Source organism: Harmonia axyridis, chromosome 6 (assembly GCF_914767665.1).
Source record: "Harmonia axyridis chromosome 6, icHarAxyr1.1, whole genome shotgun sequence".
NCBI classification, from domain to species: domain Eukaryota; kingdom Metazoa; phylum Arthropoda; class Insecta; order Coleoptera; family Coccinellidae; genus Harmonia; species Harmonia axyridis.
The window spans coordinates 6,327,421-6,354,344 of record NC_059506.1 but is presented as its reverse complement, the minus strand read 5'-3'; the positions used below and the strand labels follow the sequence as shown (position 1 = coordinate 6,354,344).

Sequence of the window (26,924 nt, the reverse complement as noted above, 5' to 3'; positions counted from 1 at the left end):
CCACAATCCCAGATCTAAAAAAGAATACCATCAAGTATCCATGGCTGGCACCAAATGCTCACTATCGTTAGGCCGCTGTCCAAGTGTCTTTCAGGCAATCGAAAGATGTGTGGAAATGAACCTAGTATAAAACTATCAAGAATGTGATATAGCAATACATTCTGATAGTCAGGCTGCAATCAAAGCATCATCGATTTTAAGATGGTAAGATGGCAAGAATAACAAGGTTCCCTGTCATTTAGGAATTGAAAGAAATGAATAGGCCAATGCACTTGTCATAAAAAGAGCACAAACTCCTTTCTTTGGCACAGAAGCTTTCTGTTGTATAGGAAAATTAACCTACAAGAAAGATTTTCAGGAGAATGAACGAACCGAAAGAGACACTCAAGAAGAATCTTCCTGGGTTGGATCATTCAAAAAAATTTATTCGAAAGAAGACATCTGGATTTTAGCTAGAATATGCGAATATAGACTAAGGGCGAGAACAGCTCTGAGGGGGCACAAATTGTGCCCCCTCAGAGCTGTTCTCGCCCTTAGTCTATTGTCAATTGTGCCGCACAATTGACCATATTCACCGTCGCCATATTGTTGTGCGACAATACCAACTACCCAGTGTTCCCAACGAAGAAATATTGAGTTTACTAGAAAAATTCCACAATATAAAGTTTATAAGTGAAGTTTATGTGTACCTTTTCTGGCTGCTACGCCAGATAGGCTTGTTTGGGACAATATTACGCAAAAATTTCACCTTTTGGAAATAAAAACATTAGTGAAAGACGGTTTTATGAACAAATTAACTGTGGCCGAGTGTATAAATGAAGGCTTCGCTCCATTTTTGGAAATAGTCAGTGGAAGAATAATCTCTATGGCTGATAGTATTTTTGATATTAGCGGTATTTTTCTAGTAAACTCAATATTTCTCTGTTGGGAACACTGGGTAGTTGGTGTTGTCGCACATCAATATGGCGACGGTGAATAGGTCTATTAGTGTGACGTGACGTCACACACCGCCATTTTTGGTTCTCCTGTCAGTGTTCGGAATCCAAACAAATAAATTGTCATTCAAATTAGTACGGTGTCGTTGAAGGAATTGGCTTATTTTCATAAATAAGAGTATTTGAGAAACGATTTCAGTATTAATTGATAGACAGAAGGAACGAGGTTAATACCAGTAAGTTTGAATCCTGTATCATTCCCCAGATTTTGTAAAAAGCCGAGTTAATTAGTTTAACTCCAAGTTCGAACTTACTTGCATTAATATCGTGCCTTCTGTCTATCAATTAATAGTAAAATCGTTCCTTAAATACCGTCTTTATAATCTATTATAATATAATTCAGTATTAATATATTATCAATTAATACTCAGAAGTGCTAATTAAATACAGTTCTCTATATCTAAATTGTAGATTAATTACGAGAACCACTTTGTTATCGTTTTAGATCCTTACAGAATTTTTCAAAATTTGATGCCTTAATTTTTTTTTAAATAATAGCTTTCTTCCCGAACTAACAAGGTCACTGCGGTATATTAGCAGCCGATTTTTGTAGTAAGTTTTATGCATATAGAGTTTCTGAGAAAAGCTCTGAACAGCGGAAAAACTAATTTTTTTATTTAATTTTCAGATTTCACACATTCCAAATCGTAAATTCTGAATATTTCAGAGAGAATTGGAAATATATTTTCCCAATAAAAAAGGAAATTAATAAACCAAAAACATAGAATAATGCTATGTTATTATTTGAAGTAATTCTATGCACCACTATTTAAGGTTAGAAATTTGAAATAAAAGGAAAAATATACTCTGATTGTCTGATTAGATAAAAATTATTATAATTATGTAAACTATTGTTGCGAATTGAACTTTTTTTCGATGTACACTGAATACAAAAAGTACTTTTGAAATATGGGGCGAAATATCCTAGAAAGTAGCCTCAAGTACGCTTCCTTTAGTATCATTTTTCAGGTTTTTTGGTTCCCTCATTATACCTAATGTCTATATTATACTATAAATATTTTAGGTCTTATTCAGATGTATAACATTCGTTCTTAATGCTTTCATTGTAAGAACATTAGGCCATGAAGTTCTTGGTATTATGAATGTAAGACTTCTCTTATTAGAATCAACAATACTTTTTCTCTCAAAGGAACCTTTATTGAAAGCTTGTTTAACGAATACAAAATCACACAATTGGGCCCAAGTTATCAATTTAATATGGTTATCGTAAGTAGAAACTGCATTGAATTTTTTTACATCATAATTTATCTTTACTTATTAATGAAAATGGATGTGTTAATTTTTCCAGTACTGGAGGATTTTTATGTATTATTGAATTGTATTTGTTTTATATATGTTTCGTGAAGATTATATAGGAAAATGTTAAGAATGATTAATATTTATTGCAGAATTCCTATTGCATTTTTATTGAGTATATGTCTAGTCTATATATGGCTGAACGTCTTGAGTCCAGTGGATGATATTTTCTTAGAACAATATAAATGGGGATGCTACTCTATAGCTTTATCTTGTATAATAGAACAATGTACACAGAGTATTGTTTTAGTTGTACAGAGTTTTTGTTTTGTTAAATTGAAGGTAAGGCATTATTATAATTATTTTGATCTCATATTTTGGATATACAAATAGAATTTGATTGAAAATATATTTACAATTAATAACTTGGAACTAATGAATTGATAATACTTGTGGGTCAAATTAATACATTTTTTTCTAGATTATATTGGACACTATATACATTTTGGTCAGGACATTTATATTTGTCTGCCTTGTAATGTACAATCCTTATTCAGCCATTGGGGCATTTGCAATAGCACAAATCATTTCTGCAATAATTTTGGGGATCTCATATTTTGTGTTTTTTGCTTGGTATATTCCCAATTTGAAGATGCATAATAAAAAAGAACAAACAAACTCACAGTTATTTGATGATATGAAAGATTTTCCATTTAGGAGTATCTTAGATTTCTTTCCTGGAATGATGAAGAATGAAGTGAGTGAATTATTTCAAAGGATTGGACCTAGTAAACTTCAAGACTTGGTTTTTACTTTCTAGAACAATATGCTCAATAAGGAACTTTGTGTCCTTACTATGAGTTTCACAAGACAATCTTTAGTGAAACAGATTCTTACAGAAGGAGAAAAATATGTCATGACTATATCTCCTGTAATGACTTTCACTCAACAATCTATGTATGATATTGTCAACAACCTCGGTAGTTTGGCAGCAAGGTAAACTTATATGGATATAGTTATTAAAGTTCTGAAATAAAATTTATTATAGATTTATCTTTCGTCCCATCGAGGAAAGTGCCTATTTCTATTTCACACAAATGGTTCAAAGGGATGTTCCAGTGAAAAATCAGAATAAGGTAAGATTCAATCTTAATTATTACTTCGTCATTCAGATATGGACAAAATCCAAAGGCAAGATGCGATTTTCAATGCACAGGACTGTGAAATAGTGAAACCACTTGACCCGCAAAAAATATAACTAATATTCTCAATTAATAATATATAATATCGTTTATTCATAAAAAGCATACAATAGTACAAGAATAAACGCGGCATCACTGAAGCAATATAATTGCTCGTGCGTGATATTGCCAAAGAGTACATCAATTTTACTTCGTACATTATAATTAAAACACCACAATCATCAAAAAAATGAAAATACAAAATTTACAAAACGCATAAAAAGAATGGAAGGATGTCACGATCATTTCTACACAGTACTGAGGCATCATAGCTGGTCACGACAACCTCGAAGTCAGCCGAATAACACCCTGTAGATTTCCTCGCCGCCCTCTCTGAGCCAATTCTTCACTTCGTACTTGAACCTTTTATGACCCACCAATGTCTTGTACTCGTCTGGGAGCAAATCCCAAATCTTAGGACCCAAAAATTTGCAGTGCCTTTGTCCGACGGCTTTCGAACATCTGGGAATTAATACTTTATTTTCCCTACCTCTGGTGTTGTATGAATGTTCAATATGTTCTATTTGCAACTTTCGACTGCGTACATTCAATATCATCTTCAAACAAAACAACTGCCGGATGTCTAGCACTCCGCTCTGTTTGAACAGAAGTACACTTGGATAACACTGTTCCCTTCCCAACATCGTCTTCAGAATTCTCTTTTGAACAACTTTCAGCCCTCGAATATAGCATTCACTAACACCGCCCCATCCCACGAGACCATAAAGGAGCTGACTCTGTATGAGGCCATTGTATACCATCATCAATTGAGGCAGCTCAAGACATTCTCTCAATATTCTGAATCTCGACAAAAAACAACGCAGCTTGTTGGTGAGCTGTGTAACATGCAAATCCCATCTCATATGTCGATCAATCGTCAAGCCCAGATATTTAACTGAGGAGGTCTCTGGTACCGAGATTGTGGTATCGATGTTCAACGATGATCGTATACACTAGATAACCTTCGAATTTATGCAGACACTTTCCTGAAGGAATTCACAGTACAATAAAACATAGCAACTTTACACTATAATTTATTTCCTTGTCAGTTCTGCCAAATAACGATATAAAAAAATTTGAATTTATTGTAAGTTTTAAAATATAGTTGGGGACCGGAATTTGCAATAGTTAGTTTTGAAATTCAAATGAAACTTTTGAAAATTCATATATCCAATACTATAAATGCTAAGACTTTGCGTAACTTTCATGATTATGTGTGCTTAATTCTCTGAGAAATAATTTTTTTAATGAATAAATTTAATGAATTATTCCCTGAGATTCATTGATTCTGTTCAAAATTTCAGGAATCAATATCAGAATCAGCTCTTGTGCTGAAGCAACTTTGCAATGTGATAATCAGTTTTGGCCTAGTTATATTCGTATTTGGGCAGAGCTACAGCTACACTCTACTTTATCTCTATGGAGGTCAAAATCTTGTGAATAATATGCTTCCAGTAACTTTATTAAAGTTTCATTGTTTTGCCATCATTCTTTTAGCTATAAATGGAGTTACAGAGGGATTTGTTTTTGCTACAATGTCAAATAAACAGTTGGACAGGTAAGTTTATCAATTAAATCAATACCATTGATGGATTTAAATTGGGTAATGGGTGTAAATTAAAAACTGTATGTATACAGGATCCTGCAATAGTGCGTTAGGCTTCCATAGCTGCCAAACCAGACGTTTCAGGAATTTAGTTGAAAAGCATTCCCTTTGTACTTTCAATGCTGCATCTCAGGAAATTATTTTCTGATATAAAGGGTGTTCCCAAATAAAATTATTCAACAAATGGATGATTTTTTAAATGGAACACCCCATATATTTTTGCATATTTTCAATGCTCTTCAATCTTCTATCATGATGCAAAATATTAGGGATATTTTTCCAACGGTACGGATCTTAATCAGGAAAAACTGCAAAATTTCGACGATACAGTAGTTCTGTAAAAGCCCTTTACCGATTTCCAGAAGCGATGGAAACATGAATTTGATGAGTGTAACGTGGAATTTCAATCAAATTGCAATTTGAAAGGAATATTATATATTTTTTTAAATCAGAATACGTTTTTGATCCTTAAAGTTTCAAGTAAATATTCTGGAATGCCCAAAACTTGCCTTATTAAGCTGTTTCTCAAACAAAAAAGAATTACTGAAGTTTCAGTTCAGAAACTTCTAGCTCTCATTGCTTTGTTATCAATTAAAAATTTTATTTCACAGGTATAACTATGTGATGGTACTTTTTTCTGTGATATTCCTGATAATCTCTTATGTTCTGACCATCTTACTAGGACCAGTAGGTTTCATCATTGCCAATTGCATTAATATGTTATCCAGAATAACTCATAGGTAAATATAGATACAGTCGCCACCATGAAATGTCAAAAATTTGCTTGCTAGATTTGTCATTTTGGAAATTGTTCTAGGTAGATATATAGACCGCTTTAATATGCTACCCATTTTTCATTTCAAAATATTTCTCAAGAAATTTACGAGGACGGAATTAATATAGAAATATTGAATTATAGGCATGCAAAAAAATGTTATTTTTTCAAACAATAAAATCTGTCTTGCACTGATATTTCTTCAACTAAAAGTCGCTGTTGAGGAAGCAGTAGAAATAGTAATGCACGACATTTTGTGTTTATATTTCTGGTTGAATCAATGAGTCACAGATTTTTGAATAATTAATAAACTAAAAATTTCAATTTGCGTTTTGTTTTCAGTTTTCATTATATCAGAAACATGTACAGAAACTCACCATATAAACCTTTAGATGGATTGAGACCTAGTTGGAAGTTCATTAGTGTTTTACTCATATCGAGTTATTGCACAAAATTATCTGAGGTTAGTTAATTCAAATATCATATAATAATACAAATATCGTGATTTGACAATTTTCAGGGCTCTTTTCTTCGAACCTCCATTTTCGCTCATATATTCATCGGAGCTATATTTTTCTTCCTTACTATTGTCGTTTGGTCTCTTGATAACAAAGAACTGTTGAAGATTGGATATGACAAATACAAGAGAAAACAATTGAAAAAATAAGAATTATATTTAAAGTTTTTATTTATTATCATAAATTATAGTGAATTATATAATATTCTTTTTCCTGAAATCACCTATTATAAAAAAATATTGATTATATATGTAGTCATTTGATTAAATCTACAAAGGACAACTTCTCTTCTGGTTTTGTTTTTTACCTTAATTCATATTGATAAATAATTGAAAAACATGTGGCTTGGGAATGACGTTAAGTACGGGGTGATTAAAAATTCAGTATCAAGATTTCAGGGACGTATTCTTCAAGTCAAAATAAGACTTTTTCTTTTCCATAAACATGTGTCCGCCAAAGCTTCGTTACCGAACTACAGAGCTTCAAAATTTCAAGATTTTTCTAGTTTTTTCCTAATAGCTCTTTCAGTTTTTGATATTAAGTTCAAATTTGAAATCTTGATATTAATTTTTGAATCAACTGCTGATGGATTAATTGAAGGTGGACTGTTCATCTAGTGGCAGTGAAATATTTGGGAGTTATAAAAGAGTAATCAGAACTTATTACATCAATTTGTTTCAGATAGAAGTATGACTATCTTTTAGAACTGGATACCTCGAATATTTCGGTGAATTTCGAGCATAAAGAGCAATTAAAACATATATATCAGGTGTGTGAATAAGTCTTTCCCGTTTTTTGTAAGAGATGGCGCCACCAATACTGTGCGAGTATTTAATGGTTACATATGTCATAATCAAAGCTTATTCATCTGTCAACAATTCCACACTAACACATTAGTTGAAATTTTTTCGCATCATAAATTTTTGAAATCGTGAAAATGTCGAAATTTGAGCCGAGTCGACGTCATTTGCGGGAAGTTTCACTTTATTGGTTCAATTTGAAGAAATCTGCTGCCGAGGCGCATCGGTTGCTTCAGGAAGCTTATGGAGAAGGTTGTGTCGATGATTCAAGTGTTCGCGGATGGTTTCGACGCTTCAAAAGTGGCGATTTCGACGTGGATGACAAGGAGCGTTCCGGGCGGCCGCAAATCTTTGAAGATCAAGAATTGGCGACTTTGCTTGATGAAGATTCGTGTCAAACGCAAGAAGAACTTGCTGAAGCATTGGGAGTTGACCGAACAACCATTTCCAAGCGTTTGAAAGTCATGGGAATGATACAAAAGCAAGGAAATTGGGTGCCGTACGAACTGAAGCTGAGAGACGTCGAACGGCGTTTTTTCACTTGCGAACAGCTGCTTCAGCGACATAAAAGAAAGGGTTTTCTGCATCGTATCGTGACTGGCGATGAAAAGTGGATCCGTTACGATAATCCGAAGCGAATAAAATCATGGGGACTACCCGGCCATGCATCATCATCGACGGCCAAGCCAAATATTCATGGCGCCAAGCTCATGCTCTGTATATGGTGGGACCAGCTAGGTGTGGTTTACTATGAGCTTCTGAAACCGAATGAAAGGATCACAGGCGAGGTCTATCGACGACAATTGATGCGTTTGAGCCGCGCACTGCGAGAAAAACGGCCACAATACTCCGACAGGCACGACAAAGTTATTTTGCAACATGACAATGCTCACCCACATGTTGCACAGCCGGTGAAAACATACTTAGAAACGCTCAAATGGGAAGTCCTACCCCACCCGCCGTATAGTCCAGACATTGCTCCGTCTGATTACCATCTCTTCAGATCAATGACGCATGGCCTGGCTGACCAGCACTTCCATTCCTACGAGGAAGCCAAAAAATGGGTGGATGACTGGATAGAGGCCAAACCGGTCGAATTTTTTCGCAACGGGATTCGTATGTTGCCAGAAAGATGGGGAAAAGTTGTAGCTAGCGATGGCCAATACTTTCAATAATTCATTTGTAACCATTTTTTCACAATAAAGGCTCAAAATTTGAAAAAAAACGGGAAAGACTTATTCACACATCTGATATTATAATTTTTTTGGTTTTATGTTGACTTCCAAGACAAATATAATAATGCTCAACACTAAACCATATACTACAAATTTAAAAATGAACGACAATTGTCTGTTAGCGAGGGATTTCCATACAACTTTCTGTTGTGATATTTTTCTCGGAGTGTACTTGCTAGCTATTTTTCCATATATTCCACTGTCTTTCAATAAACTCAACAGTTCATTAAATCTTGAAAAGATTGGATGGTTTTTTCTGAAAACAACAACATCGAAGGTGATCAGAAAGTATTCATCCAAGAAGAAGAGCAGAGGTTCACCATTTTTATTGAGATACAGCCTTTGCATATCGTGAGCCATTATGTTTTCACTTCTTATAGAAACTAAATCTTCCCTGAATGCTGTTCTGTTTGTGCAAGATTCGCAGTTGTTGCATTTTATAATTTTCTTTTTACCTATGTATGTCAAGTATTCCGCCAGGTCTGTGAACATGCAAATATCCCAATTGACATCCACGAGTTCATCCAAGGAATGTAGTTGATATTCGTACTTTTTTACCACGAAGTTCGATAATAATTTAGCTGTGAAATAGTTCGAAAAGATTAACAGAAATAAATACCATGATACAAAAATAATCTTTTTAGATAGTAGTTCTGTATGCTTCACTTCAACTGATGTAAGGCACATGGCGTATAATTTTAAAAATTCAGTATCCATGCTCAGAGTACCTTTCATAATTCCATTTACAGAAGTTAATATTATTGCAAGAGTCATGAATGTTAAGTACAGTAATGTCCACACCAACAAAGTGTACGTATAAAATAATCGTTTCCAGAAAGGACGTATCTTAGCTGCTGGTACAATCCAAACATACCGGTTTACCACAGTAGGTCCAGCAAATTCAAAGAACTCATTGGAATCACTTCTTGGTAAAATTCCTCCCACAACTAAATCAACTTGTTTTTTATCTAAACTGCCTGAAACAGAACTCTAGCTAAAACCATACATAAATAAAATGAGAATAGAATACTTATTTTACTCGACAGCTACTATTTTAAAATATTAAAAAAGCGAGTAAATCAAATAGTAACAACCTGATGACGGTATCATCAATTTCCAAATCAACAGTGTCCGTAATAACCCACTGCTAGTTTTTTGAGATTTTTTTTGGAGGGAAAAAATTCCCTCAGTTTTTTTTTGTGAGGAAACCAATTTATAAGCGCTGATCACTGCAGTCATTTTTAGTTACTGTGCTTGTGACTAGTGTCTATGAATTTCTCCGACTACTGAAAATGCTGTGAAAGATCCTGAACCAGCATTAACCCAAGCAGGTCTACCAAAAAGACCATATAGTAAGTACATACAGGGTGTCCCAAACTCGATGGCCTATTAGACGTTTCTGGAAAACTAATCATAATTTTGAGCTGAAAATTTGCATATTGGGTTGGGGTTTGAGACAATGATCTTTCTCCCTAAAATATTTTCAGATCTCTACAACTTCCGGTTATACGAGAAACAGACTACTATTTCCTTATTTCAAATGGCACACCCAGTATATTATTGCATCATTAGATAGCTTTTTTTATGGCAATTTCGGCAATATGCCATACCTTGGGTAAAAATTCAACGGTTCATGAGTTATTGGGATTCTTATGAAAAAAAGGTGGCGATGAGGACTCACATTTTTTTGAATATTTCAACAGAAAAAGCCTTTTTCGAAAAAAATTTGTTTTTTTCCGATTCCGCAAATACGTAGTATTACAAGACTGTTTTCGGCTTGGACCAAAAATGTACAGGGTGTTTATAAAAGGATCATGAACTTGGACAACTCAAATTCATCAAAACTCAAGATTTTCAAAGTATAACCTATATTTTTTATTATTTCAGTCGATTCTACGTACAAAAATAGTGGGGGTTACTTCAGCAAACCCTATACCTAAAATGAATACTTCAAGAGTTATCGGGGAAGAACTTCAAATGAGGAAAAACCGCTATTTATAAATGTGGGAATAACTGTCTGTTACTTCCGTAAAACACAGAAAGAAAATAAGATTCGATGTTTTCATAACTAAATTTGACACCCTGTACATTTTTGGTCCAAGCCGAAAACAGTCTTATAATACTACGTATTTGCGGAATAAAACTCAATATTATGATTAGTTTTCCAGAAACGTCTAATAGGCCATCGAGTTTGGGACACCCTGTATATACATATACATATTCTTTGTAGAAGAGGAATGAAATGGACAAACTCGTCAATTCAACAATCATGCACATTTAGGTACTATGAAGTGACAAATTAGGCAACCTACAAAAGTTGTTTGCAGAATTCCACAGAAACTACCCCAAACTCTAAGTTAAGAAATTAACTTGAGCCCAATCCGATGTAAGACTGAACACAAAAACAAATGAAGTCCGAATGAGACAGACATCTCCTAAAAAACAAATTGGCAATTGAAGAAACATTCCAAAACTTACCACCATTGCTACGCCATTACTAAAAATGGAACTATTCACGCTTCAACAACGAATTGCTATTGTTAAAAATTCACTGCAAAAAAGGGAGACACAGTTCGCATAACTAAAGCACTTTTGGGTCGTAGTGAAGTAGCTTTTTGGCCGGCAATAGTGAAACTGGTGGAAAAATTTGGGCTGTTGGGACAAGTTAGTGATGTGAAGAAACGAAACCGAGTGCGTCGCTCAAGAACAACCGAGAATATTGTTGCTGTTGGCCGTAGTTTCGACGAAATCCTTCGTCGATTTTGGGAATTAAAGACTTAGGTCTTAAGTTTGTTTTCGACAAGACGGCGCTACGAGCCACACAAACAATTAAGCAAGAAAAGTAACCTGGACATGTTATTTCTCGAAGATGATGCTCACAATTAGCCACCGGGATCTTGTGATTTGACACCTTTAGAATTTTTTGTTTGGGCCTTCGTGAAAGATGAAGTATATGCTAATGCTCCACAATCGTTTTAAGACCTTAAAGATGGAACTCGTGAAATTATCGGGGACAAACATCCTCAAATGTGCGAATTAACCAAGGAAATTTTCATGAAAATAATATGGTGCTGCAACCGTAGCCGTGGCGGCCATTTGGGTGATATCGTTTTCCATCGTTAGTGATTTCTCTTAAAATATACTCATTTTTTTAATATCAAAATGAAACCCTTCAAATATATACTAGTAGAATAAATTAAAGGATCAAAATAAAATTCGAAATTTTTAGCGGTTTTTCAAATGGCTGTATTTTCGATAACAATGGTCGTGTCTCAATTTCAAAAAAAACTTTTTGAAGCTTGAAATTTATAGTTTAGAGATCTCATGATGAAAAAATTTTCAAGCAACGTGTACCGCTCAATCCTAATGAATACAGTATCTAATATTTCTGCGAAATTTTTTCAGTTTTGGCATACAGACTTGGAATTTTTTTTCCAATTTAACCACTATATGGATGAGATAACTTGTTCATTCAGCTTCAATATCCTTTTTCAAAATTTCGATGCGAGCTTTTCTCGCTGAAATATCGAACTTTGAATTGAAAAGGAGCTTTTTGTCTTGAAACATCAATATCTCACCAATCAATGATTGCACAGAAAATTTAAGGGATATTTTGAAATCTTGAATGAATTCCCTATAAGAAGTAGCTATTGGATTTTCAGAAATAATTTCTTTTCCTTCTCTGCATTAATTTGATTTTGGGGGCTTTTTGAACAATCAAGCGCTGAATTGAAAATATCGAAAAAACCATCAATTTTTGTTTTCATTTTCAATTTTTTTTTATTGACTTCAAATGAATCAATTTTACATGCCATATCATTTCTAATGCGATTCTGTAATTTCATTCCATGATCTTGATGATAAAAACTAAATTAAATTCGAAATAAAGTTGATATGCCCAAGGGAAATTCGAAAGATAGCACGAGATCGAAAACCCACTGGAAGGAGAGACGTAGGAAGACCAAGAAAAAGGTGGCTGGAGAGCTGGGTATCCACCTCGGTAGAGACACCGTGAAGAAGAACAGGTTACGACCTAAATAAAAGAGGAAGAAGAAATTCGAAATCGATCTACTCGCTTTTCAGGAATTGCATATCTTAACTTTTCGATCGTATAAAACATAAAAACCGCTCCCTGGATATAATTGAAATTCTCTGGAATTTTTGTGCTGTAAAACGCATACTTAACATTGATGGTTTTTTCGATATTTTCAATTCAGCGGTTGATTATCCAAAAAGCCTTTTTTTATCAACTTTTCGAATTGATGTAGAGAACGAAAAGAAATTATTTCTGAAAATCCAATAGCTACTTCTTCTAGGGAATTCATTCAAGATTTCTAAATATCCCTTAAATTTTCTGTGCAATCATTGATTGGTGAGATATTGATGGTTAAAAACAAAAAGGTCCTTTTCAATTCAAAGTTCGATATTTCAGCGAAAAGTTATAATAATAATATCGACTTTATTCAACAAATGTAGATACATTTGCCCTGAAAAGGCGGAGATTAGCTAAAGCTACTCTTAAACTCTTAACCTTTTCAGTTAACAAGATAAAAAAAAAACAAAATAAAACAAAAATTATATAAAAATAACATTTTACAATTTATCTCATCCATATTTTTAAGTTGAGTTGGAAAAAAAATTCCGAGTCTGTATGCCAAAAATGAAAACTGAAAAAATTTCGCAGGAATTTTAGATACTATATTCAGTATGATTGAGCGGTACACGTTTTTTCATCATGAGATCTCTAAACTATAGACTTCAAGCTACAAAAAGTTCTTTTTCAAATTGAGATACGACCATTGTTATCGAAAATACAGCCATTTGAAAAACCGCTAAAAATTTCGAATTTTATTTTGATCCTTTAATTTATTCCACTAGTGTATTTTTTTTTCTAAAAGATAAATATGTAACTTACCTAAAGCGCCATTAAATGAAAAATTTTCTTTGATGCGCATTCCAGCAAATTCATCGACGGTATCAAAATAGATTGAGAATTTCATTTTGGCAGCGATTGTTTTCAAAACTTCAACGTCTATACCTCCAGTTGATTTATCATCTGCAAGTATAACTGAGGGGATATTGTAGCTCAGACCAACCCTCACTGATGTATATTCAATTGGGTAGGAAACAGTTTTGTTACACTTAATATTTCCCTCAGAAAAAATGCAATTCTCTAAATTTTTCGTCAAAGTTGGATATGATTTTCCATTTCTAACGGTTTTGTATTTATCGAGGAGAAATGTTTTTCCAGATGTATGTTCTATCACTATTATTTCTTCGATATATGCTTCCATAAAATATTCCAAAAATAATTCTTCTGCCAGGGTGTCCACAACGAAGATAAATTTGGCTTTGGGGTTGAAAGTTAACCGTTTTTCTAAATAGTCGAATGTTGTTCTTAAAACTGTGATATTCGTTTTGATTATATAAACATCTGGAGTTTCAGTGGTAAAAGGTACTATACCTTTACTCCAATCGAAACGAAATACAGGCATTTCAAACTTTTCTTCGTAATTTATTAAAAATACTTCAAGTGTCTTAGTTGAGTTTGAAATTAAGAGTTCATTAACACAACTCAACAATAATAAGGATGTTTTTATAGGAACAATTGGAATCATTGCAGATACTAAACTTATTTCAGTTTCAGTTGATACTTCTCTTCATACCAAAAAGATGAATGTGATGATTCCATTTCCATTTTCCAGCAATTGAGATATTCAAAACATATTTCTTGAATGGAAAAGTTCCTCTAATAGCCGCCTTTGCTTGAATTTCAACATTTGATGTGTTTCTCTTGTCGCATTTTTTTGTCGTTTTTGAATCAATTATCTGTGTCTAGATGTAAATGAACAGAAAATAATAATTGTATGACATTTATAAATACTTTAGAAGCTTTGACAATTGTCCATTTAGGGGGGGAATGTTTCTGTTCCTTCTATTTACATACTAGGGAAGACGTTTAGATTTATATTGGAAAAACATCACGAAGACCTTTAGTATATCCAGGACCGGGTTTAGTATTAAATACATACATAATATTATAAAACAAATACGTTTAAATCTTGTGGAAATCACTTTGGATTTTATGTCGATGAGATTAATAAAATCAGATGTTTGTAATAAAAAACCAAAACCAAAATGTTGTTTATGAGTAGGTACTGTGTTATACTGTACAGGGTGGGCAAATTTCGATGTTTTAGCACTACAACTTTTAAACCAGATGAGATAGACAAAATCTGATACCCCATTCTCGGTCTCTTTTTCTGAGAAACTAACAAGGGTAGTATTCTTTTTTGCCGCCTTCTTTTGTTTTCGAGTTATAAGCGAAAATTGGAAAAACATTTATATCTCCGCTAATACTGATGATCATCAGTATTAGCGGAGATATAAATGTTTTTCGATATCGCCATTTTTCCAATTTTCGCTTATAACTCGAAAACAAAAGAGGGTGGCCAAAAAAGAATACTACCCTTGTTAGTTTCTCAGAAAAACAGATCGAGATTGGGGTATCAGATTTTGTCTATCTCCTCTGGTTTAAAAGTTGTAATGCTGAAACATCGAAATTTGCCCACCCTGTACTGTGCTATTCATGTCCGGATTTGGCAGCCCAGTTTCAATGACAAATATATCTGTTGTTATTATGTTTAGGGAACAATGGCAAGTTAATTTATCCTAGTGGTAACACTGATCATATTCTATGATTGTATCAATGACATGTATTGCGCAGCCGCATATAGTCTTGTCTATGAGTAGTACGTCATAAGTTGAATAAAAAAAAAACTTGGAAGCCGTTGTTCTCCTGTTCTGTTTAAGAATAAAACTTATATTATAAAAGTGTTAAAACAGTTATTCGATCCACTAAACCCACGTTTAAAAACAGGTTATGTGCCCAGTCGTGCAACTGGAATAAAAACAATTTAACGATACGTTTTTCGAGTGTGTGAAAAGTAAAATCGAAAAAACCACGTGTGGTGTAAAATGGCAGATAACACGACCACGACGACATTAAAATTAAATGGTGATAATTGGCCCATATGGAAGTTTCAAACCAGTATTATATTAAAAGGACGAGGTCTTTTCGAGATCGCGGATGGTTCAAGAATAAAACCCAGTTCAGGAGATGAACTTAACAAATGGCTCAAGGACGACGCAAAAACTCAAGAATTGTTGGTTACACGTATGGAAGAAGGTCCTCTAACTCACTTACTGTCATGTGAATCTGCGAAAGAAATGTGGACCAAATTAAAAACGGTATATGATAAAGAATCAGTTGTAAGTGTGCATTTGCTACAACAAAGGTTTTTCATGCTCGACTTTGATTCCTCTGTGAATACATTTATATCCAAAATTGAGGAAATAAAAACCAAATTAAAGACTGCAGGTGAAGTTCTGTCAGATAAAATGATAATTACTAAAATCTTGATGACCTTGCCAGAACATTTTAAACACTTCAGATCAGCATGGGAGTCAGTTCCAGATAAAAATCAAACATTGGAAGAGTTAACCTCTAGATTATTGCTTGAAGAAGAAAGATGCAAAACAGTAGAGTCGACAACAGCACTAGTAAGCAAAACGAGTTCTCAGAATAATCCAACCAAAAAATGCTACATCTGTGCAAAAGCTGGTCACATAGCAAAGAACTGTTACTTTCGAACTAAGAACTCTAAGAATGATAAGGCTGATAAAACAAATAAATTTTGCAGTTACTGCCGAAAACAAGGACATCTAGTTCAGACTTGTTGGATCAAGAAGAAAAAGGAAGAACCGTCGAATAAGAATCCTGTCAAAGAAGAAGTGGAACACAACGCTTTTATGGTATATTCAGATGGTGTAAAATCAGGTGATTGGTACCTTGACTCGGGAGCCACTGAACATATGACATGGGATAGAAGCTTGTTCGAGAAAATGTTCGAGGATCGAACCCCTAGGATGGTGCAAGTTGGAAATGGGCAAACATTGGAGGTAAGAGGATATGGAAATATTAAAATGTGGTCCTATAATGGAAGAAAATTCATCGAAACGTCATTATCGAATGTTTTGTATATACCTGACCTAAAATTTAATTTATTCTCGGCTGGATGTGCTCTTGATAAGGGATATTTCATGTCATCTGATAATTCATCATGTAAGTTTTTTGATAAATATGGAAATATTAGAGCCCAGGCACTAAGACAGAATAAATTATATAAAATGCAGTTCAAGAAGGAAATGTATGAAAACAAAATAGAAAATGAATTAACTAATAATATTTCTGAATGTATGACAGTTAAAAATATAGAAAATTTAGAGACTTGGCATCACAGATTAGCACATCAAAATATTAAGTACATCAAAGATTTCCTTAAAAAAATGAATGTTGAGTATATAAACAATGAATTTATTTGTGAATACTGTTTATCGGGCAAACAACATAAATTAAAATTTCAACATAGTGAATCACGAGCTACTGTACCTTTAGAGCTAGTTCATGCAGATGTGTGTGGTCCTATGGAAACACCTTCGTTAGGAGGAGCTCGATATTTTTTATTATTTAAAGATGACTACACCTCATATAGACATGTTTATTTCCTAAAGCAGAAATCTGAAGTAGCAAAAGCAATTGAAAATTATATATCTATGGCAGAAAGGCAAACTGGTGCAAAGATGAAAGTTTTGAGGACAGACAATGGTTTAGAATTTGTGAACAAACAGGTAACGGAATGTCTGCAAAGCAGAGGTATATGCCACCAACGCACAGTGGTATATACTCCCCAACAAAATGGAAGGGCGGAACGAGAAAACCGAACATTGGTTGAAGCAGCCAGGACAATGTTACATAGCAATAAAAATTTGACAAAAATGTTTTGGGCAGAAGCAATAAATACCGCTACATATGTTCTGAATCGCTCTGGTCCAAGCATTGTTCAGTTTAAAACTCCTTTTGAATTATGGAATCAAAAGGAATATAAGATGGAAAATTTTAATATTTTTGGAAGTAGAGTTTCAGTACTAGTACCTAAGGAAAATAGATTGAAGTGGGACACAAAAAATGAACAAGGATACTTCCTTGGTTATGGAGAAGACACAAAGGGATTTAGAGTGTATTTACCTGATAAAAACAAGGTTGTCATACAGAGGGATGTAATATTCCTACCAGAAAAAGTTCAAGAAACAAAAGGTAAAATAACTGAATTCTGTAATATTGAAGAAAATCAAGACTTGGAGTTAGAAGATACCCAAATTGATAATATTGTACACGATGAAGAGACAATTACCGATGAAGAAGAGTTGGATCCAGAAATCAGTGAAGAAATAGTGAATGGAAGATATAACCTGAGAAGAAACTTAAGAGGAAACCCAAGGTTTGAAGATTTTGAAATGGATTTGGATAGTTTGTTGTTGACAGTTACAGAAGATGACGAACCAACATGCTATGAAGATGCTATGAAAAGCGTTGAGGCTGAGCAATGGAGGAAGGCAATGGAGGAGGAAGTAAAATCGTTGCAAGAAAATGAATCGTTTGAAGTAGTGTGTGATAGTGATGTTAAAAGGCCTGTCATAGAGTGCAAATGGGTGTATAAGAGGAAGAAAGACGAGTTCGGTAGTGTCACGAAATTCAAAGCAAGACTTGTTGCAAAAGGTTTTCAACAGACAATTCCATTAAACGGCGATATTTATAGTCCAGTAGCGAAATTAACTTCTGTAAGAATTTTCTTAGCTATATGCAATAATTTAAATTTCAGGATACATCAACTTGATGTATGTAGTGCTTTTTTAAATGGAGAAATAGATGATGATGTATATATTTTATTACCTAAAGGTTTTAATACTGACACAGGAAAATTTGCAAAGCTAAGGAAGTCCTTATATGGATTACGATCCTCACCAAAAAATTGGTATAAAAAATTTAATGATTTAATGATGACATTGAACTTTGTAAGATCTCAAAATGAATACTGTATTTACTACAAAATTTCAGGCTGTTCAAAGATTTTTGTATTGATCTATGTTGATGATCTATTAATTGCCGGATCAGATGAAAAAGAGGTTGATGATCTAAAAGTTACTTTGAATCAACACTTTAAAATGAAAGACTTAGGAGGTATCAGTTATTTTTTGGGTATGCACATCACACAAAATGTATTGAAAAATGAAATCATAATCAACCAAACTTTATATCTAAAGAAAATGTTGAAAATTTTTAAAATGGAAAACTGTAAACCTTGTAATACCCCTATGGAACCAAATTTTAGACATGATGATCTTAAACGCAAAAATTCTGAAAGTATAGAAATTGAAGAAAGATGTAGAGCAGCAATAGGTTCTATAATGTATGCCATGTTATGCTCTCGCCCAGATCTATGTATAAGCATAAGTATCCTAAGTAGATATCAATCAACTGCAAGTTCACAACTTTGGCAATCGATTAAACGAGTTTTAAGATATGTTCAAAAAACACAAAATTTAAGTTTAGTTTTTAGAAAAACTGATTTTCAGAATGAAATTGAAGGATATGCTGATGCAGATTGGGCTGGGGATAGAACAGACAGGAAATCTACGTCTGGTTATGTATTTAAAGTTTTTGGGTGCACAGTCAGTTGGTGCTCTAGAAAACAATCATCCGTAGCTCTGTCTTCAACAGAAGCGGAATATATAGCTTTAAGCTTAGCCATAAGTGAAGCTTGTTGGCTTAAGAGTTTAATTAGTGATTTAAAAATTTGTGATAGTTTAAATGTCATGATTTATGAAGATAATCAATCGGCTATCAAAGTGTGTAGGAACCCAGAGTTCCACAAGAGACTCAAACATATTGATATTCGTTATCATTTCATTCGAGACAAAATAAATGATAAAACAGTTTCACTAAAGTATATTCCAACCAAACTGCAACTCGCAGATTTGTTCACGAAACCGCTGTCTCTAAGTTCATTCAATAATTTTACAATCAACTGCAATGTATTTTAAGAAATTTTTTTTGGGTAACTTACCATTGAGGGGGAGTGTTGTTATTATGTTTAGGGAACAATGGCAAGTTAATTTATCCTAGTGGTAACACTGATCATATTCTATGATTGTATCAATGACATGTATTGCGCAGCCGCATATAGTCTTGTCTATGAGTAGTACGTCATAAGTTGAATAAAAAAAAAAACTTGGAAGCCGTTGTTCTCCTGTTCTGTTTAAGAATAAAACTTATATTATAAAAGTGTTAAAACAGTTATTCGATCCACTAAACCCACGTTTAAAAACAATATCAAACAGAACGGTTGAACTGTGTTAGTTGAAGGTTAGCCATTTAACAATAGGGTTCATTCATTTATCAACTACTAAACTAAACGTGTGAATTGTGAAAACTTACTGCAAAAATAATGATCCTATTCTGCAGTAAGTACGTCTCGTGCATTACGGATAGATCATGGCTCACAAAATCGTGCATCTGAAGCGTGCAATTGGTAAGACAGTGAAATAATTCGAAGAGACTGAATGATCTGCTAGTGATGTATTGAGGCCCATAATCATATACATCGAAATGCAGGCTCGACCGAAAATATTGCTGCTGCAAGTGAAAGTGTTGAGAAGATCCAAATTCATACATTCCTCGGCGCGAACAACATTTGGGCCTCTCTTACGGCACGCTTTGGTGTATTTTGCTTCTGGATTTGCATCTCTATCCTTATAAAGTGCAGTTGTCACACGAACTGAAGCCTAACCATGGAATGCACAGAATTTATACCGATTGGGTGCTTGAAGAACAACGATGGTGATGAAATTGATCGCAAGATCAGAACCAGGGAAAACCAAGGAAGAATATCGGAAGAAAAACTCAGTATTTCAGTGATAATAGATCCAATCGAGTTGAGTGCATATACAGGGTGAATCACCGCGATAACTTTTGGACGTTTATAACTACTAAGTAACATAATTTTGTTCTGAAAATTTGAGAATTTTGAGACAATGATCTTTCTTTCTAAAATATACTCAGATAATTTCAACTTTATACAACGATTATAATATAGGAAACAGATTACTTCTTTCTTATTCCATATGGCACACCCAGTTTATTATTGCACCATAAGAAAGCTTATTTGATTATACAACTTCAGAAATATGCAATAACTTGGATAAAAACTCAACGGTTTATGAGTTAAATGGATTCTTATGAAAAAAATGGTGGCGATGAGGACTGAATTTTGTTGAATATTTCTGCAAAAAAAGTTTTTCCGAAAATGCTTTTTTCATTTTCAATTCAGTAAAAACATATGTATTATTATAAGACTACAACAAACTCTATACCTAAAAGTAAGTTCTGATTTGAAAATCTTGAGTTTTGATGAATTTGAGTTGTTTAAGTTCATTGTCTACCGAGAAACACCCTGTACATTTTTGGTCGAAACCACAAACATTCTTATTCTTATATTACTACGTATTTGCAGGATCGAAAATGAAAAAGGTTTTTTTTTTCCTGCATAAATATTCAAACAAAATGTCAGTCCTCACTCCTCGTTGTCATCATTTTTTTCATAAGAATTCCATTTACTCATGATCAGTTGAGTTTTTGCCCAAGTTACGTCATATTGCTGAAATTTTCATCAAATAAGCTAATAAAGTAATAATATACTGGGTGTGCCATTTGTAATAAGGATCTAGTAGTCCGGTTTCCGGTATAACCGAAAGTTATAGATATCAGAAAATATTTCAGAGAGAAAGAACATTGTCTCAAATCCTGATATGCAAATTTTCAGCATAAATTCATGATTAGTTCTCCATAAACGTCAAAAAGGGCATGGCGGTGAATCACCCTGTATAAATATGTGACGAATTGAAGCTTTGAACTTTCTTGAAGAATAATAAATAAAATGGCTGATACTTGGTAATGAATGAAGAAAATACAAAAACAAAAATAAGTACAATTTCAAGTATGTAATAATATCATACGATATTAATTATCTATCTGGTTAATGTATCACCAAAAATGCCATCAACATAACCATTGTCAAACAAAAGATTTCCACGATATTACATAGGAATCATAATCGAAAGTAACCCAAGGAGAATGTATGTCATCAAGGGAGAGTAGCGATATACCGGTTTCACCTTTGTTAGGGATCAACAGTACCGCATAACTCAACCCAAGATGACGAACAAACGAAATAGTGGGCACACTATTGAAAGCTGGCAGGCGCAAAGCAATATGATTACTGCGATGCGCCACCCAGTGGACAAAAACCTAACTACCTCCGAAAACGTTATTTCCACGCCAACCAGGAAAATCCTCTGTTTTTCAGCCTGAGCGACGTACAGCGCGAAATATAATAAATAAAATGGCTGATACTTGGTAATGAATGAAGAAAATACAAAAAAAAAGAAGTTCAATTTCAAGTATGTAATAATATCATACGATATTAATTATCTATCTGGTTAATGTATCAGCAAAAATGCCATCAACATAACCATTGTCAAACAGAAGAAGAAGGAATCATAAACGAAAGTAACCCAACGAGAATGCATGTCAAGCAGTAATCATACTGATTTGCGCCTGCCAGCTTTCAATAAAGTGCCTACTATTTCGTTTGTTCGTCATCTTGGGTTGAGTTATGCGGTACTGATGATCCCTAACAAGGGTGAAACCGGTATATCGCTACTCTCCTTTGATGACATGCATTCTCCTTGTATTACTTTCGATTATGATTCCTACGTAATATAGTGGAAATCTTCCGTTTGACAATGGTTATGTTGATGGCATTTTTGTTGATATATTAACCAGATAGATAATTAATATCGTATGATATTATTACATACTTGAAATTGTACTTCTTTTTTTTTGTATTTTTTTCTTGAAGAAGAATATAAATAAATATAAGTACAATTTTTGAGTTTCTATGAAATTCTTTATAATTTTCATCTAGATTTATTACCAAGCACCGACTGAATTCGGAATATAAAGCAGCTAACTATCAAATCTTCTGCAGAGAGAAAAGTGAGACAAACGAGAGATTTTTTTTTAATCTACACTTTTGAAACGCAGTTATCAAAATTATAAGTATAGGTTTAGAGTTTTTTCAAATAATTCAAAAGCATTATTATTATTGTTTTCAGTTTTCACATTGAATAGATACATCGTGCTTACTTAAAACTATTTCTAAAACAAACACTAAGCTGCTGAATATCAAACCATACAACCAAAATTGAAATATAAATTTCAACCGATTCATTTGCAGTATTCTCCATTTTTTTTCAACTTTCGGGCTCTTACTCAAAAATGTTTTATATTTCTGCCTCATACGGGCAATTATACCAGAGCTGATCATTCTTCGTAATATTTCGTTGAACCTTCGGAAAATAGGATGGTTTTTCCTGAATATCATCACATTATATATAGCGAAATATTTTTCCTTCAAAGCAAATATCAAAGGGTCTCCGAGAGAATTTACATAATATTTCGATTTATAAAAATCCACCAAATCAGTATTCCTCACAGTCACTAAGTCCTTCTGATGAGCTGTTCTATTTAAACAATCAGCGCAATCTTCGCATGTCATCACTCTTCCTCCATAACCCTTCAAACTGAACTCCAAGTCTTTCAGGATACATACCTCCAACTTGATTTCGTTCAAAGTTTCTAAAGAATCGATAGGAAAATAATATTTGGTCTGAATTAGATTCTCCAAGAGTTTCGACGAAAATGAGGCGTTCAAGATCAGCCAAAACAGGAACCAGCAGATGTAGAAAATCTTCTTAGAGTACTCTTCTGTTTGAGCTACCCTGATTGGAGCGCTGACTGATGAAGAATATAACTTGAAGAATTCGTCATAAAATGCGTATCCTCCCTTCGAATTTAAACGATTGAATACGAATTGAACGATAGTCATCAAGATGTAAAAAGAGATTATTGCTAAAGAAACTGTTGGTTGAAAGATGAGGAGCATCCTCCTCCAAAATGGAATGAAAATTGGTCCTGGTACGAACCAAGAATAAGTTGTCCTGTGAATTGGATAGGAAATTGCGAAGTCCAAGTAGGAGTCTTTGGTGGCGAATATACCTCCCATAACCATACCTGCAGACTTCCTGGCTAGTAATCCTAAAATACCATCATAAGTGATATTCTTTTTGTTACCCACGAAATTTGGAGTTGGTGCATATTCTGGCTTGAATTTCATTCTGGCGGCTATAAATTCTACAATATCGATGTCTACTCCTTTGAAAGGGCCTCCTGGAGATTCTTGAATAATATATGGAGGGCTGTGTCCTAGTCCAATCTTAAGGACTGGATTGTCCCATTCATATGTAGAGGGCATTCGTTCTACCATTATTTTTGTAAGAGACATCGTTGTCGATGTGCATTGACCGATCTTTACGGGTTCAGTAAAATTAGTCGATGGATCATCTGATGGCATTCCATAAAAGGTTTTGGAATCAGTCCCAGAATATTCGACAATAACGAAGGAATAAATGAAGTATCTCGTTAAAACGTTCACAATTTGAGAATCGACAAAGTCCACGATCAGTATGAACAAAGCAGCTGGATTGAAAAAAGTGCAATATTCCAAGCATTGCAGAATATCCCCCAGATCATCATCAGTATACTCAATGACATAAATTTTCGGTCTTATAAGGTACACGTATTTGCAGTTTAGTTCTGTGCGATATTGAATCGATGGAGTTTTTGGCGAATAACCGGTATTCACTGAAAATACAACATCTTCTTGGTACAGTTGAAGAACTCTATCTAAACAACTAAAAATGAGAATAGTAGATGTTATATTCCGATGTTTAAGCGACATTTTATCCACCTCAAATATATCACGTCATAGCTTGCTCAATAAAGACTGTTTGGCACAAAGTTCTAGACGTTTATAAATGAGATTTCAAAAGCTGTAACAATCAAAGACCCGAATTTTGACTTTTATAAATAACTTCTAATCCTGCGATAAACATAAGATTTCCTGTAAACAACTGTGATATTAATGATTTCAACTTCCAACTCCAATTGTATCGTGACAAGAACAGAATGCACTGTTTTGTCGAGCAGGTGTTTATTTTCTCTTCGTAATTCTCACCCTTCAATTAAAATGATTTCTATTCGATATTTTCGTGAATAGTGTACAGGTCTGGCTTCAAAATGCGTACTCATATATAAACAAAATTGTTGAGGATTTGATTCACCGAAAAGAAAAATAAGATTAATATAGGGTGTTTTTTTAGAGCTATAGAATTTTAAATTGCAATGAAACAACGATGGATTATTCGATTGACATGAATTTTATTTATCCGCAAGATAATCTTGTGGCATTACATTTTAAATATGATTTCTGGCATATGACCGCCACGGCTAGCTCGGATGTAGTACAATCTGGACGTCCAATTTTCGATGATTTTTTCAACATTTGTGGCCGTATATCGGCAATAACACGGCGAATGTTGTCTTCCAAATGGTCAAGGGTTTGTGGCATATCCGCATAGACCAATGACTTTACATAGCCCCACAGAAAGTAGTCTAGCGGTGTTAAATCACAAGATCTTGGAGGCCAATTCACAGGTCCAAAACATGAAATTAGGCGATCACCAAACGCATCTTTCAATAAATCGATTGTGGCACGAGCTGTGTGACTTATTGCGCCGTCTTGTTGGAACCACAGCTCCTGGACATCATGGTTGTTCAATTCAGGAATGAAAAAGTCAGTAATCATGACTCTATCCGAACACCATTGACTGTAACGTTCTGGCCATCATCGTTTTTGAAGAAGTACGGACCAATGATTCCACCAGCCCATAAAGCGCACCAAACAGTCAGTTTTTCTGGATGTAACGGTGTTTCGACATACACTTGAGGATTAGCTTCACTTCAAATGCGGCAGTTTTGATTTTTGACGTATACGTCAACAAACAAAAGACAAACAGCGCACTTGTTTGAATTCAAGTGCGCTTCATCGCTAAACAAAATTCGTTTATGAAAATCGGGAACAACGGCAATCTCATTTTGGGCCCATTCGACGAATCTACGCCTTACTTGATGATCGTTTGGCTTCAATTCTTGCACGAGTTGGATTTTGTAAGCACGCAAACCAAGATCCTTCCGCAAAATCTTCCATAAAGTGGATGGACACAGATCCAATTCCTGTGCTCGATGGCGGATAGACTCATTCGGGTCTTCCTCAATGCTACGCTCTACAGCAGCAATAGCTTCTTCTGTACGCACCGTACGGCATCTCTGGGGATGCGAGTTATCAATAAGAGTAAACGTGGTGCGAAAACGTTCCATGGTTAATCGAATTGACTGCTCTGATGGACGATTTTGTCGACGATAAAATGGACGTAGTGCGCGATACGTATTCCGCACAGAACCATTATTTTCGAAATAAAATTGCATTATTTGCAAGCGTTGTTCAGGCGTGAGTCTATTCATGATGAATTGCCAAACCAAACTGAGAATAAATCATTTGACAGCTGTTAAATCGGTCGCCATCTTGAACAGTAATGTCAACTTAAAGTTATATACCTCGAAAAAAAAACACCCGCTACATTTCAAATGAATGATGGATAAATGTTATTTCTTCTCGCAAAATACATTTCAAATATTTCTGGGGTGGGATTCTGTAAGGCCATAACGAAGAGATAAAGTTCCTTTTCATAGTCATGGATATTCGACAATACAATGATCCGAAAATTCCACTATTTGTCGGATTATTTCTAACCATCATTCATTAAAAAAAAAGCTACCCAGATAGCGATAGATGTCAAAATATGACACCTTCAAACGTTTGAAGGTGTCATATTTTGACATTGGACGAGTAAAACTACGCCACTGCCTGAAATGGAACAATACAAGATTCAACAACGCACTGAAATTGTTAAAATTCACTATGAAAATGCTGTGGATAACCCTTTAAATTATAGCTAATTGCTTTCTTTTATATTTCCTCAAAGATTTCTTCGGAAGGAAATGTATTTTTTTGGACATAGAAATAGCCAGGCCCGGTCTGGCCAGGCCGGCGATCGCCGAGGGCCCCGGCCCAAGGGGGCCCCCAGCTGAACCAAACTAAACTAAACAAATTTTTGAAAATATGTTTTTTTTGACTATTTCCCTCGTCGTAATTTGCACCAATCAGAAACGCGCAATTTTGAATTACAAATGGTTTCTAGGTGGAAAAACTGTTTGGCAGGACCTGTCAGCAGTTTATTCGCGTTTACCCGCGGCAAAACTTGACAGTTGTTGTCACCAAAAATTATAATACCTTTGAAAACAAACGTAATTATAATCTCCAAGGACACCAGAAAACGACGCTCAACAATTTTTTCTGATTTTATTGTCAAGTGCTAGTTAGTCAGCTTATATCGTGAAAATGAGTCGCTTTGGAAGCGATTCTTTGTCTAATATTGATCTGGCGATTGAGAAAAGTATACCGTATAATACCTTCAGAACTCATATTTCAATATGGAAACAGTTCATGACATTCTGCAAAGCAAATAACTATGAGCTTATGGAAAACACAACTTTAGAACAACTAAACCTAATTCTG

At 34.3% G+C, this 26,924-nt stretch overlaps 3 protein-coding genes across 5 annotated transcripts; 1 reads left to right on the top strand and 2 right to left on the bottom strand.

Moving 5' to 3' along the window:
- Nucleotides 1-1,755: 1,755 nt before the first annotated feature.
- Nucleotides 1,756-6,678, top strand: LOC123682678 (protein RFT1 homolog). 2 transcript variants are annotated; one of them, XM_045621434.1, is made up of 10 exons: nt 1,756-1,964; nt 2,020-2,222; nt 2,405-2,594; nt 2,734-3,009; nt 3,073-3,248; nt 3,301-3,388; nt 4,798-5,051; nt 5,711-5,839; nt 6,217-6,337; nt 6,395-6,678. In XM_045621434.1, exons 1-10 carry the CDS (start codon nt 1,905-1,907, stop codon nt 6,539-6,541), a joined length of 1,644 nt encoding a protein of 547 aa, XP_045477390.1. In that variant the 5' UTR covers nt 1,756-1,904; the 3' UTR covers nt 6,542-6,678. The 2 variants fall into 2 exon arrangements, with proteins under 2 accessions (XP_045477390.1, XP_045477391.1); XM_045621435.1 differs by having other exon boundaries at nt 1,776-1,936.
- Nucleotides 6,679-8,588: 1,910 nt separating this feature from the next.
- On the bottom strand, nt 8,589-14,502 carry LOC123682679. Of its 2 annotated transcripts, none has more exons than XM_045621436.1 (3): nt 13,343-14,502; nt 8,748-9,404; nt 8,589-8,683 (listed from the first exon to the last, which is right to left on the bottom strand). In XM_045621436.1, exons 1-3 carry the CDS (start codon nt 14,043-14,045, stop codon nt 8,643-8,645), a joined length of 1,401 nt encoding a protein of 466 aa, XP_045477392.1. In that variant the 5' UTR covers nt 14,046-14,502; the 3' UTR covers nt 8,589-8,642. The 2 variants fall into 2 exon arrangements, with proteins under 2 accessions (XP_045477392.1, XP_045477393.1); XM_045621437.1 differs by lacking the exon at nt 8,589-8,683 and having other exon boundaries at nt 8,870-9,008; nt 9,302-9,404.
- Nucleotides 14,503-22,499: 7,997 nt separating this feature from the next.
- Nucleotides 22,500-24,188, bottom strand: LOC123683014. The gene has a single exon (XM_045621913.1). It carries the CDS (start codon nt 24,186-24,188, stop codon nt 22,500-22,502), a length of 1,689 nt encoding a protein of 562 aa, XP_045477869.1.
- Nucleotides 24,189-26,924: the final 2,736 nt, after the last annotated feature.

Excerpts from the sequence above, each read along its gene's own strand:
- LOC123682678 (XM_045621434.1), top strand. The coding sequence starts at position 1,905 with ATGGGGCGAAATATCCTAGAAAGTAGCCTCAAGTACGCTTCCTTTAGT. Across the intron at positions 3,389-4,797 it reads CAGTGAAAAATCAGAATAAG|GAATCAATATCAGAATCAGC; the intron begins GTAAGATTCAAT and ends TCAAAATTTCAG. Across the intron at positions 5,052-5,710 it reads TCAAATAAACAGTTGGACAG|GTATAACTATGTGATGGTAC; the intron begins GTAAGTTTATCA and ends TTTATTTCACAG.
- LOC123682679 (XM_045621436.1), bottom strand. The coding sequence starts at position 14,045 with ATGATTCCAATTGTTCCTATAAAAACATCCTTATTATTGTTGAGTTGT. Across the intron at positions 9,405-13,342 it reads TTCATTTAATGGCGCTTTAG|GCAGTTTAGATAAAAAACAA; the intron begins GTAAGTTACATA and ends GTTCTGTTTCAG. Across the intron at positions 8,684-8,747 it reads GCTGTATCTCAATAAAAATG|AAAAAACCATCCAATCTTTT; the intron begins GTGAACCTCTGC and ends TGTTGTTTTCAG.
- LOC123683014 (XM_045621913.1), bottom strand. The coding sequence starts at position 24,188 with ATGTCGCTTAAACATCGGAATATAACATCTACTATTCTCATTTTTAGT.